Source organism: Rhinichthys klamathensis, unplaced genomic scaffold (assembly GCF_029890125.1).
Source record: "Rhinichthys klamathensis goyatoka isolate OS25496 unplaced genomic scaffold, OSU_Roscu_1.1 h1tg000413l_1, whole genome shotgun sequence".
Classification (NCBI taxonomy): Eukaryota; Metazoa; Chordata; class Actinopteri; order Cypriniformes; family Leuciscidae; genus Rhinichthys; species Rhinichthys klamathensis.
The window spans coordinates 303561-317966 of record NW_026606913.1 but is presented as its reverse complement, the minus strand read 5'-3'; the positions used below and the strand labels follow the sequence as shown (position 1 = coordinate 317966).

Here is a 14406-nt window from a genome sequence, read left to right as displayed (position 1 = left end):
GTTTTATTCTCACTCATAAGGCTGCACAATTATGATCAAAATAGCTACTTGTATTTATTCAAATTAATTCAATTGACATTAAAATACTTATTTATGTAGCGCAACGACAGCCATATTCTAGTTACACATCCACCAATGTAAAAAAAAAAAATGCTGCCTTAAAATTTTAATTTTAAGTACAATCAACTTGGATATTTAAGTCATTTTAAGGGTGTATTCACACCAGGAAAGTCCGATAGTTCACTTGCTTTGGTCCGGACCAAATACAATTTTTTTTTTTTTTTGGTACGGTTCGCTTTCACACTGCTCTTTTTGCAAGTGAACCAAAATTTGTAAACAAAATCAAATCAAGTAGGGAAATCAGGAAGTGCAAAAAATTAACGCAGCATCATCCTTGTATTGTAACTATTGTTACATTATATGAACTGCAAATGCTTTTTTTTTTTTTTGCATCTATGCGCGATTAGACTAAAGAGAACGCTCTGTATGTGAATGTCCTGATGCACACACTCATTCATTCATTGCATTCCAATGATGCACACACGACGCGCAGAAAGACGCGCAACAGATGTAATGTAGTAGGCTACAACAGATCACTTTCCCATAACGCAACTCCGACTACGGAAGCCTGTTAACTCAAAGGTGCAGTGCTTTCTTGCAATTGGGTCGGTTCATGTTCACACCGTAAACGAACCGTACCAGAGTTCGTTTGGAACCGTACCGAGACCACCTCTTCAGCTGGGTCTCGGTTCGGTTGTTTGGTCTGCTCCCGAGTTCGATTGCTGTATTCACACCTGCCCAAAAGGTCCGCACCAAGGGGGGAAACGAACTAGAGTTCGATTCAATCGAACCAAACAAGGCAGGTGTGAATACACCCTTAATCACATTAAACTTAAATGAGTTGAGTCCTGTATAACAGTAAAAGTTGAAAATTGCTTAACTTGTTTTGATGAGTTAAAGCAATGTAAAAACATGTGTTGTCATAACTTATTGATTATATATATATATATATATATATATATATATATATATATATATATATTGTACTGTATATATTTTCAGGGGCAGAGAACTGTGTAACTGAATAGCTATTATACACATCAGTTGACGAACACTGACCGCTTGGCAGCACGAAAGGCACAATTCTAATTTTTTGTCTGTCTGCACAATAAATCTCTTAATTTCTATGTGCCATGTAATGGGAGCATTATAGATTTTCCACATTGATTGCATTGTATGTGTTTCACTTTCTACACTGCAAGCAAACAGCAAGACATCTAGCAAATAGCTTTTCGCCTGAGTCGGGTGATATTTATTCAACACTGACTTTGTGTGGGCCTTAAAGTGTATTGTAATTGTATTGTGTATTGTGTATTGTATATCATACTGTTTAAAATTCCCTCTTTTTTAGCAACTAATTCAAATGTCATTGATGCACACAACTGGTCTGTGATTGGTTTACAATGCTCAACTACTGCAAAAAAAAAAAGAAAGAAAAGAAATGCAAAATAAGTAAATTGAATGCTGTAATCAACACTTTTTCACAACTGCTTAATCAAGGCAGTCATAATTTTCAGTATTTATTTGGATGATTGTGTTATTTGGAGATGTATCCATACTTGCCTGCATTTCAATCTACAAAATCCTGAAATGAAACAGTGGCATTTAGTATGCTTTTTTTTTTTTTTTGCCAGACCCTCATTAGAAGATGCATAAAAAAGGTGCTGGAATTCACCAGCCTTGGATTTTATAATCAACAAACACAAGTGATAGTGGCTGCCAAATAAGCCAGATTGCTTAAATGCACATACTGTCATGGGTGAGAGTTAATGGGTTTCAGCTGCATTTATTTTAAATGAGCAGTGTATCTCTTTCATAGTCACAGAACACGTTTCATCTCTGCACTGACAAGGAATACAAAAACGGAGAGGAAAGATGCACTGAAATGGTGCATTTCATACCCTGTAGCAAATGCACATGGCGGAGCAAAGCACATTGGAAAACATTAGTGAAACCTGATTATCTCCCATGCTCGGAAATTAATTAAACGAGAGAGGGGGAATCTGGTGGGGCTTGTACACTTGTATCTGTTTCAACAAATCCCCTGCCCTGCAGCCTCTGTACAGACAAGGCCACAGTCTACTGGGAAGAGCTGAGCATGCTGGGCAATTTACAAATGCAAGCACATCACCACCCAAGGGTCCTCCCTCCTATCCGTGGCTCTCTCTGTACCTGTTTAACACTGTCTTACCCCTCCACCACCCTCTGCTAACAATCACTAGGACGTCCTGGACTTTTTTTTAAGGACTGAAAGCGACTGTTAAATAAATAAATAACAATGTGTTATAATTTTAATAATGTTATATTTTAATCATGTAATTGTAATAATATATTTTAAAATTATTACTTAATATTCTATATGCAATTTTAATGTATTAATTATATTAATTATATTACGAATCATACTAAATTGCTCATTAAATTATATATGAAGTGTATGTATTCATACTATTAATATAGTTATTAATTATATAAATGATATAAAATCGTACAAAAATTCTGTATAAATAAATAAGTAATATTTACACCACGTAACGATACAAATAATCTAATGTAATATTTAAAAAATATATTATTTTAATGATTTTAGAATTAAAGTTATTTAAATTATTATTTCATATTTTCTGTCATTTTTCATTTTTAATTAAATAAATTATATTATAAAAATCATAAATTATTATTTCATATTTTCTATGTCATTTTAATTTATTAATGATGTAAACGATATTATAAAAATCATAAATAAATAAATACATAATATTTAGTATATGTAATAATAAAAATAGTAATGTAATATTTTAAAATGTAATTATGTTTTTAGAATTAAAGTTATTTGAATTATTTTTAAATATTTTCTATGTAATTTTTAAATATTAATGTTATCAATTATATTATAAAAATCATCCTAAAATTAATTACATTATATATGTAACTGTGTTAATAAAATGTATATAATTGAACAATTTATTGGACAATCGGCTTTTCAATAAATGTATAAAAGTCTATATATTTGTATACTTCTAATATATATATATATATATAAAAAATAAAAAATAAATACCATTGTGATAAATGAATCATCCGGGAAGCGTACAATCATCAAAATGCAATGTACATTGTTGCTAAAAAAACTCAGTCCAGATGTGCTGTATAATTTTCAACTTTTGGAAGCATTTCATGCTCCGGTCCCCGAGGGGTTTCGCAGTTCAGCTTCATCAGGTCTCAGGTTCCATAATGTGGAGTCTCTCCTCTGCTATAGAAATCCAATATCAAAATGTTCTCAAAGGAATCTCACACTCCCAACAAGCTACACAACACGCCACAGTTCAGCTGTTTCCTCCGTGCATAAACACCACTCAAAAACCCTCCAAAAAGCATCAGAATAATCCTGGGTTTCTAGCATCAACAAACAACCTCTTCACAACAGTCTAAACATTGCTTTCATGAGGGGAAACAACTCCCAGAGAAGATTACGTGAGGTACATCGAAAGGTGCGGTGAAGAAAACAGTGCTTTTTTTTTTTTTTTGAGAGCCACATATTCAGTGTGGAAATTTAAGAAGTGGTTTTATTGTGAGTCAAACAGGGGGAATCTAACATGCTCAATCGTGACGGCAAAACCAACGAAGCCCAAGACTGACTGTACAACACAACAGAGTTACTGGCAGCAACGGTAATCCCAGTAATGCTCTTACCAGCCCAGCATAATTGAACAATGAAAGATGGGTTTATGGCTAATAAATTTAAGCAATCTTCACTGGTGGTTAATGCATAAAGAAGAATATAATCCTCTTAGGATATGACTGTCAACTTTTTTTGCATTCTCCCACTTTCGAATAACAAAAGATGGGATTTGCACCTCATCCAGATTATTGTTAAATGGAATTATGCTCACTGTTTCACATGACAAGGTGACCTTAAAGACTCGCACACTTATCCCTCCAGCTTTCATCTGTCATGCAGGTGTATTTCAATGGAGCTACATTTGTAATCTATTTGTGAATGGATACATGGTTAATCAAAGAAGAATACTTACAGGACTGTTGCTAATGCTATCCGTGTGAACGTAATATATTTTTTTTCTTTTTTAGCACTAAGCCAAATTAAAATGTAAAAACATTCTCTTGGATTGAACAATGGTTCCACAAATCATTTACACTGAAATGTGTGTCACCCATTATGTCATGAATTAGACCCAATGTTTCTATTGACATACCAGCAGACTTGGGTGATCAAATATTTATATTATATTATATTATATTATATTATATTATATTATTAAAGATGCCAACAACATTAGGAAGTACATTTCTCTGAATCAGTTCTTTTGAAATGTCCAATGCATTGAATCACTTCAAAAGAATCATTTATACATTCACTTCACTTTTGTGCCCTTTTACATATTACATTTAGCAATGTAGGTAAACACTAATTATTACATAAATACTGTTATGATTACATATTACATATCATTCTGTTCTAAGTGAAAAACTATTTGGAACAAATGTATTGATTTTATTTTTGCTTTAGACATTTTGAATCACCTTCAAAAAAGTGTATCCGATTGAAAAAAAAAGCATCTTATTATTTAAAGCAAATACATAATTATCAATTATTAAAGTAAAAGTTTAGGGTAGAGTGTCGTTTTTTTGAAATAAGTAATTTCTTTCAAATCAAGTCTCAGCTCACCATGGCTGCATTTAACAAATAAAATAAAAATAAAAACATATAATCGAAAAAATAATACAATTTAAAATAATGGTTTTCTATTTTAATATGTTTTAAAAATGTACTTTATTCCCGTGATGTCAAAGCTGACTATTCAGCATCATTACTCCAGTCTTCAGTGTCACATGATCCTTCATAAATCACTCTAATATGATGATTTGCTGCTCAAGAAACATTTATGATTATTATCAATGTTTAAAACAGTTGTTTTTCAGAGTGTCAGTGATGCTGTGTTGTTGTAAACATTGAATGGAACTGAATTTGCACACCTGACCACAAAAAAAACCTTCACTCTGCAGTCTACACATATACGTCATCATATTTCCTTTCTCTTTAATATTTTATTATAAGTGCACAGACATTTCTAAAGGCACTGCTGTAATAAACATGAACAAAGAAAGGGGTATCCCCTCATAGACTCCCATGATTGCCTCGCCACAAACCCATCTCATCTAGCCCGCTCTACCATCACTGTACGGACACACTGGGTCACTGCACGATGAAGGTGACAGTGGGTTTCCTAGACACACCCTAAAGACTCTGCTACTCCTTTCCCATGAGGCTCGGCGGCAGCATCTGTGTACCGGCAGCTCGGGGTGAGTGCTGACGCATTCAGACAGCAGGAGGGGGACAGAAGAATCAGCTCGTTCTCCCTCCCTCTCCCTCTGCTTAGTGCTTCTTTTGAGCTGGTGATGGCGTTTACTGTTAGACCAATGTGCTTTCATTTATGACCCAAAATACAGGTTTTCTAGGCTAGATATACACCAAGCTACTCATCGATAAACAGATGTAGCTGCAAACTAGCTTCAAATGTGGCGTGGTTACGGAGACGAGTACTAACACAATATCTAGCCAATTTGGTTTCTAAAGACATTTGTAGATTTAGGATTATTAGCTAGGTTAAGATTTAATTTCACTGACTTCCATCAAACTGATTGCATCCTGGGAGACAGGATGTGACTTCATAAAGGGGATTCATATTAACAGCAGAGCCGGTTCAGAGCTGATTGATTATCGGTCGTTGATTATGCTTTGTGAATGATTGAATAGACAACTGAACAAATTGAACAAAGAAAAAATGCATTTTCTTATCAGGTAACACCTTACAATAAGGTTGTTTTAACCTCAGTGAATTGACTGAATTAATTATGAATATGTATGTATGTATGTATGTATGTATGTACGAATGTATGTACGGATGGATGGATGGATGGATGGATGGATGGATGGATGGATGGATGGATGGATGGATGGATGGATGGATGGATGGATGGATGGATGGATAGATGGATAGATAGATAGATAGATAGATAGATAGATAGATAGATAGATAGATAGATAGATAGATAGATAGATAGATAGATAGATAGATAGATATAGATAGTTTTTAAAATGGATACTGAATGAAAACAAACTTAATGCATAAAATAGTGCTGAACTTTATAACATAAAAAAAGAAACCAGTGCTTTAAAATGTAAAAATGTATTAGTAAATGTTGAAATTAAAAATGTATTAGTAAATGTTGAAATTAAAAATGACCAATACTTTTATTAACCTTAGTAAATGTTACAAATTGACTCAATCCAAACTAAATCCAAACAGTCATGCTTAAAGTTGGCCATCTTTAAAATATCTATACAAAGGCCATTGCAAATAGTTACATATGTATATAAATCCTTTTCTGAAGTGCCCAGCTCTGTACGTGTCAAAACAAACTCCAGGAGGCGTCAGTGATAGTTTTTATTTCGCCTCTAGGGGCCGCTCTCGTACTGTATAATGACTTCTCAGCCGCTCCAGCAACGGATGCAACCCCGGAAAAAAAATATTTTATGGATTTTTGCAGACAAACGAATGTTCCAGCAATCCTGTATCGGTGCCGATTTATCGGTTAAATCGGTTGACCTCTAATGACAACTATTGTGTTGTGTTATAAAGAATACACATATACAACTTCATTGTAAAAGTGTAACTGTTTGTTTCTTGTTTGCTGAAGACAAATTCAAAATTTCGTTCATCCTAGGATTATTTTAAATCATACCGATTATCGCCTGCTGAAACATTTTCCCGCTTTAAAACGGTGGGTGGCACTAAAAATCCCCTCGTATGCAGATATGTGTTCTCCCGATCTTACCTTGATTTGTTCACAAGAGGTTAAAGGGATTTACAACGTTTACATCCATGCATTGCAGACAGACACAATCCCGATCCATGCACAACACTTGATCTGCATGTGGCCAAATCTAGCATCATATTACATAAAGTCTTTATATAATAAATAAATCTGCCCCATTATTCTGTCTTTTTCCAAGAAGGATTTTCAACCCTTCACTAAAACGCTTCATCGCCCAATAATATTTCCCTATCGTTATGCAAAAAAAAAAAAAAAAAAATCAAAACAGAAAAACAAATAAGCATGGGATGTCTGGCATAAAAATGTCTGAGTAACATATTTTTCCATCTTGGGCCTGAAGTACAGCAGGCTTCGTCAGCACTGCAGGCCGCAGAGGCTGCAGCATATCTAATAGCACTGAATCAACAACCCCCAGACATCATTCAACCATCAGGGTTGAGGAGATCGTGTCTGCTATAACAGTCCGTGCTGCTTAATGTCAGCTTCTCAAACATTTGATCAGAAAGACCACTTTAAATGTCTCATTTTACTGATGCAGTGAATTATTCCCATACAAATAGTCTATAGGTGCGAAACAGAGACTGGCATTTTACAATCTAAGATGCATGGTAACTCATTAAGTTGCATACTGGGCATCTAGCAACAAGACAGCAATTTCCTCCTCAATGCAAGTAAGCAATGCTAAATCTAATAGATTACTCAATGATACCAATCTTTAAACATCCATTCTGTAATGAAAAAAAAAACATGCCCCACCCTAAGAAATAAAAATGCTCAGCTAATTTATCTTTCCATTTATCAGGCCAAGGTACCAATTGGTTCTCACTCACTCTCTCACTCTCACTCACTCACTCACTCACTCTCTCTCTCTCTCTCACACACACACACACACACACACACACAAACACGCACACATATACGCAGACAAACCTTCATAAATATCAGATCTGATCCCAGAATTGTGTTATTAGTACGCTCACTGTTTTTATATATTAAATTTGGCTGCATAATAATAATAATAATTAAACAAAAAACAGCTTGCAAAAAAATGATGTATTCCCAAGGTTAACCTGAATCAAGTACATGACAATTAGAACAAGACATAAATGTGTTATCCGCATTCGGATCCTACCTCATCTCTCCAGACGCAATAAGACAATAAAGTCATTAATATTAATGGCGTTTTCTGCCCCATTCTTCTTCCTTCTCTTCTTGGTATTTAACTTTGCTGATTTCTCTGAATGCCTGTTTTAACTACTGTATCATTTACAAAAGAAAAAGCAACGGGATTGAGCAGGTCTGCTGCGGGATACGAGCTGGTCTGATCGGCGTTAGGCTGAGATATCTCCTGTGTCCGCAGATCTCGGTGTGAATGACAGTCGGCTGCGGCTCCCCCTGTAAAAACCAAACCCTCCTCCGCTCGGGCTGCGCAGAGGGTGGGCGTCCATTTGCTGAAGAACAGCGGCCCCTGCTGGACATTCATAGAAATGCACTGTGGACGCCTGTGTGGGAAAAGACACGAAGTCTGCGGGAGAAATACGTAGGCATACTAGTTTATACTTTTCACCCAGCTAAATGCATCTTGGTGCCTACAGGTCATTATTTCAATGGATTTTACAGCCGCTGTTGTTCCTCACTACATTACTTTCACATCTACCTGCTTATGGTGTAGTTTCAGGCTTGAATCGCTAGAGGGAAGTCCAGATAAATGAACACCATGCACGCACGCTCTAACACACATACCGGTAATCCCATTCCCATGTATTAAAATGATTAATGAATAGGCTGTGATGTTCTATTGAGCTAATGAGGTTTATATGTTTAATAAGATGGCAATGTTTAATAAGAATGTGATGATGAATAGGTGATATTGAACATTTCCACTATTGTTGCCCAGGGAAAAAAGATTTTGACAATAATGGAAACAACTTAAAAAAAAAAAAAAACATAAAAAAAAAATGTGACATTGAGGTCTGGCGCAAATGCACCTTAAAGTTGGTTTGCCAACCGCCATTTAAACAACAGAAGAAGAAGTAACATTGTAAACGCATGGTAAACGCCTGTTATTGTGAGTTTAGTGACGGAAGTAGTTTTGTCAGCGAAACTACAGCGTCATCATCGCGAGCCCTCAGGTGAGGTGAGAGAGATGAGAGAGAGAGGACGCCGCGGGACTCACTGGATCAAACTCTGAACTGTCCACAAACAACTTTTACAATTTGAATATTTCTCCCAAGACGCAGAAAAAGCAGCGCCTGGATAGACTGATCTGAGTTTCTGTTTGGTGTCTGTTTGCTGAAGTAAGATGAGTTCCGCCGCGTATAAACATGTAAGTGTTTCTTTATTTTTTATCTTATTTTTAAATCTCTTATCCTTGATTGAAGTGGCGCTGTTCGGCACACATTCCCCTATGTTGTCAACTTTATTGTTCGCAATATTTAAAGTTTCCGTGTCAAAGAAAAATGACAACACAACTTGAGTATGTAAATTTAAAGTTTATCATACGGTTGATGTGCGATGTATTCAGGTAGGTCAATTTAAAACTTTTCTTCAGTCTGTTTAACTGTTTCACATTGACACCTGTGCGAGTCTTGCGCCATCATCGACTACTGGATTTTTGATTCATCCCACTGACTCGTTTGAATAAACACATATGAACGAGTCCAGTTGATTGGAGCAGGTGAACGAGAATGATTCGTTCAAGATTCTCTTAACAAGACTAACTCTGAGTCCATGTCAGTGAAGGTTTAATAGTGTCCAGATGCTCCTACGAGTAAAGTGGAACATTTCGATATTTGTGTGTGTGTGTGTCTGTGTGCAACTGACCACTTTAACCTTCAAACACAGCTGGTATAACCAGTTAGACATGGATTGTCAGAAACATTTTTTAGTTTAATAATTTACACAACATATAAAATGAGTTTACATGCGTAGCCCCAGCTAACAATTTTATGTTCTGGGAACGTTAGTTTTTGGTTCCCAGAACGTTCTGGGAACGTTCCCAGAATGTTGGTTCTCCAGGAAAGTTTTCTTAACGTAAATAGAACGTCCCCTTAAGGTTAGGGGAACGTTCCGGGAACCTATTCGGAAAATGAAACCTAAAAAAACCTACAGGGAACGTTCTGGGAACGTTTCCTTTAGGTTATAAAATATAACCTAAAAAGAACCTACAGGGAACGTTCCTAGAACGTTCTCGTTTGGTTCCCATAAAATAACCAAATGGGAACCATACGGGAACGTTCTGTGTTTGTGTTTGCATCATATAGATGCAGCACCTTTTTTGGTTCATATATTCTGATATCTTGTAATTTACAGTAAATCAATTATCTTATAACAGTATAGCATAATACTTTCATAAAATATAAATATCAGTTGGCACTCTATATCTCCCAATAATTTGTTCTTGGATTTCAAGTTGTTAATAATTTGTTCTAAGATTAAAATGTGTAGTTTTACGGTCAAAGTTGCTTCAGTGCGGTAAATCTTCATCTTTAAATAAAAATGACTCTTTACTTTATAAAGTCATTAAAGATTTTGCAGCAAAAAGACACACGATGTACCACAACCTGACGGTGGACATTTTTACTTGTTAATCAGATAACAGAAGGCATGTAGAAGATTGTGTACAGCCTATGGTTTTGATCATGTTGATAACTTAGAAGACTATATATGAGGGTGATACTGTAAGCTTTAGGGTTAATGCCTGACATTTGCATTTGGCTTTTAGACTAATTTTTTTGTGTTCACTAGAAATCAATCCCTTGACTTTGGTGTTTGGTGGTGACCATGCAGATTAGCAGGAATGTACAATAATTTGAACAGAAACATTCCCCTGAAGGCAAAGTATGTGTTTGAGATCCATTTAGTGTCACCATGGCATTTTAATGTTGTCTCTCTGTGTGTGTGGTTGTGGCAAAGTGTAAATTCTTGCCATAAAGTTGCAAATGGAGACACATCAGGCCAGGGTTTGGGCTTGGCTCTTTATGGCCACTTCCTTGTCCTTAAAGTGTGTCGCTGTGGTCCGAGTCACATCCACAGATTGTCCGTTTTAGTTGTATGTTATTTTTCTGTCATGACAAAGCTCTAACCCTAAACCCTATAAACCCTAAACCTAACCCTACAGCAACACAGTGCTTGTGGAAGCAAAAAGCAAGAGACACGCCGTCGCCCAGTGTTGACACGTTAAGTAATATAATCCATATTATTCATGTCTTGTTCTGAATCCCTTTTTGAGAAATCTAGATGCATTCATATCCATAATTATGATTCATATACATTATTTTCAAAGCCAAATAACACTGGTAGTTTCTTAAAGCCAATAATTTCCCTTGTGGTTCTTGTCTTGCCATCACAATTTAAGAAAAGACATAATGGATATGCATGTCCTATAAATAGATTAGTGAGGATGAATCATTTCATTGGCTAGTCTCTCACTTGATGATTGGCTGTCTGTATCATTTAACTATGGCAACCAACTACCAAAATATGTTGACTCGAACTAGATGGATGTAGCCATATATGATCAGACATAAGACCTTCCGCTACATTAGGAGGAGGTCATGTGTTCAGAACTCAGTCTGTGGATCATTTTTGGTGTAAGTGTATTGTGATTGTCAAAACATTTGGTAACTAAACAGAATTGTGTTAAGTTTAGTTAGTGACAACATGTTACAATGTTTACATGGTACAATGACTTGTTGGCTACTGTTTTTACACAAATTTCACAATTTCAATTCAAATCTTGTGATTTGATTCCGATCTTGATTCAATATCGATTCATTTGGATTAAATATTAGGTAGCCTAACAGTAGATGCATGTCAATTTTTCTCAAGAAAAAAAAAAAAATCTCACCTATGCTGTAAACATACAGAGAGCCCTGTCAGCTGGTATTATTATTAAAGGTTAAAATATAATGTGTTTTTTTACTAGCCTATAAAAACAACGTTACAATATTTGAATAAGTAAAAATATCATAAATATTTAATATGGTGCACATATTTAGCAAAATACTCCCCTCTATATATAATTTGTCTAGCCAACTAACGTGCTATCAAATGGCTTTCCTGAGGTAAATGTAACGCTATGTGACATATTGTTCTCCAGCTGTTTTATTGACCTCTTTCTGCGGTCGAAAAAAAAACACACTGATTGATCGATATTATGTATGAGGCATAAACATTTCGGTAAGTTGTAGGCTACTGTATATTTCAACACACCTATTGCTCATTCGTGTTTATGTACTATTAACTAGTTGTAAAGAGAAGGCCCTATGAGATGTTCGGTTCATGACCACGATCTGTCACGTCACATTTACAAGCGCCAAAACGCTATTGTTTGAATTTCGTAATAAAATGGACAGAATCTGACAGCTGAGAATTAGTTTCATATCAATAGTAACCTGCTCAGTCTTGTCTGTCCTCTTTGCTTCACGATTTTTCTCTGCGTGAGAGCGTGTGAAAAGTGTCAATTGCGTCAGTCTCTGAATGAGTGAGAGTTGGCAGCCCTGCTCTCTCTGCTCAGTGTCAGGTGGGCCCCTGGGTGGGCCTAGGCCCCCTCATTTACATGTCCGGCCCCCTCAGATTTCTGATTGCTTAAAAAAAAAAAAAAACTTTAGGAGGCAAAATATTTTTTAGTGATTATGTGAATTACACTGCGCAAACCAAAGTAATACTACCCACCGGATGAAGAAGGGTTGGCTCTCAGTCTCCACCGTACATAAAATATTAATTTAATTTTACATTATTTTTCGTGTTTGCATTTATGAGGAAAAAAAAATGTTACGGACGACCGGACGTGTTCTCCATTAGGGACGCTCTGAAAGCGGCCCTAAAGACTGCTTTAAAAGTTCCACAGAGACATCAAACAGAAAGCACAAAACCTTTCTTTAACCTGAATTTCATTTTGTATTAATTGTATCTTAATTTTAATCAATGTTTCATCCAACAAATTGCCTGGAATTAATAAACAAGAAGTAAATATAGCAGACGATAGATAAGAAATGGAGGCGCCGGCGCGTGAACTGGAGCTCGTCTCATTAATGAAACGAAACTCAGCATATAGGCCTAAGGTAGCCTACTTGCCTCACATGTCTACTTTTAAACAGAACAATTCAAAACGAAAGAAAACAGACTACAGACTGCTCTCTGCTTATGTAATCCTTATGAAATGTGCATTTCGCCTCTGGCGCGTTCACTACTGAAGATCGCGAGTCAGCATAGTCAACTTCATCTTAGCCGACAAAGAAAACATTTGTTTATTAATAAACAATTAAAATATCTCTTAGGGCTGGGCAACGATTAATCGCGATTAATCGCATCCAAAATAAAAGTTTGTGTTTACATTATATATGTGTGTAGTGTGTATAATTATTTTGTATATATACATACACAAACATGCATGTATATATTTAAGAAAAATGTGTTAATAAATCAAATATTTATATTTATATATAATATTAATTATGTATAAATATATATAAAGTATATACATGCAAATATATCTTAAATATATACATGCATGTGTGTGTATGTATATATACAAAATAATTATACACACTACACACACATATATAATGTAAACACAAACTTTTATTTTGATGTGATTAATCGCGATTAATCGTTGCCCAGCCCTAATATATATATATATATATATATATATATATATATATATATATATATATATATATATATATATATATATATATATATATATATATATATGCATGCATGCATGTATATGTTGCCCCCTCATTTAAAGATGGGACCCCCCAAAAATAAAATTATGGCTACGCCCCTGACCGCAGACAAGCTTATTTCAGTAAGGGTAAGTTTTTAATGGACCACAATATAACTTGTTCAATAATTGCATGCTTAATTTACAATTTACAAGTTTTTCAAGAGAATGAAACACCGTGTCATGCTCTCATACTTTATAGGCAAAAACCCAAATTCCTGAGACAAGTGCAGTAGCCATGTATTACTGCATTATATTAAAATATAATGTTTACGTTTTATGCAGTTGTTTGAGATGCTGCTATGGAGAAAAGACTTTGCATCTTGTCTGTTCAACATTATAGATTAATATAGCAGATTTGTTCTATTCACAGATTTTATCTTATTATCCCCTTTGTGCCCAATCTTCAATGGCATGTTTTGCTGTGATGTGGACTGATGAAACTGAGGCCCACAGTATTGTTCAGCTGTTCGCAGTCTCCCTAGACATGCGATTATCTGCTCCATTTGAGAAAAACAGATAAATAGAATCTAAATATATACAAAATGGATGGTATTACCTCTAATTTGTTACATGGACTGGAATCAGTGGTTTTAGGTGATGTTCAGATATGAATGCGCACTTGTGCAAGGATCTTGTGCAAGGATGCATACAGTAAATAGCTTTAAGCTATTATTTAGAAATAGATCAAATGTGTTTCAGTCATTGGTTTATTGAAACAGGCATTGTGATGCAAAAGGCTTGTTCTCTTTGGGTGT

The 14406-nt window shown here is 35.3% G+C and overlaps 2 protein-coding genes across 3 annotated transcripts in view; one reads left to right on the top strand and one right to left on the bottom strand.

Moving 5' to 3' along the window:
• aplp1 (amyloid beta (A4) precursor-like protein 1) overlaps window positions 1-8293 on the bottom strand; it is a 59167-nt gene extending 50874 nt beyond the window's left edge. The window contains exon 1 of one of the 2 annotated variants that reach the window (XM_056235182.1): window positions 8051-8293. In XM_056235182.1, coding sequence (XP_056091157.1) covers window positions 8051-8113 — 63 coding nt within the window. In that variant the 5' untranslated portion in view covers window positions 8114-8293. The remainder of the gene's footprint in view (window positions 1-8050) is intronic. The other variant, XM_056235183.1, reaches the window with a different exon arrangement.
• Window positions 8294-9062: 769 nt separating this feature from the next.
• Window positions 9063-14406, top strand: part of st14 (ST14 transmembrane serine protease matriptase) — a 48054-nt gene continuing 42710 nt past the window's right edge. The window contains exon 1 of the mRNA XM_056235180.1: window positions 9063-9244. Within this exon, the coding sequence (XP_056091155.1) occupies window positions 9221-9244 (24 nt within the window). The 5' untranslated portion in view covers window positions 9063-9220. The remainder of the gene's footprint in view (window positions 9245-14406) is intronic.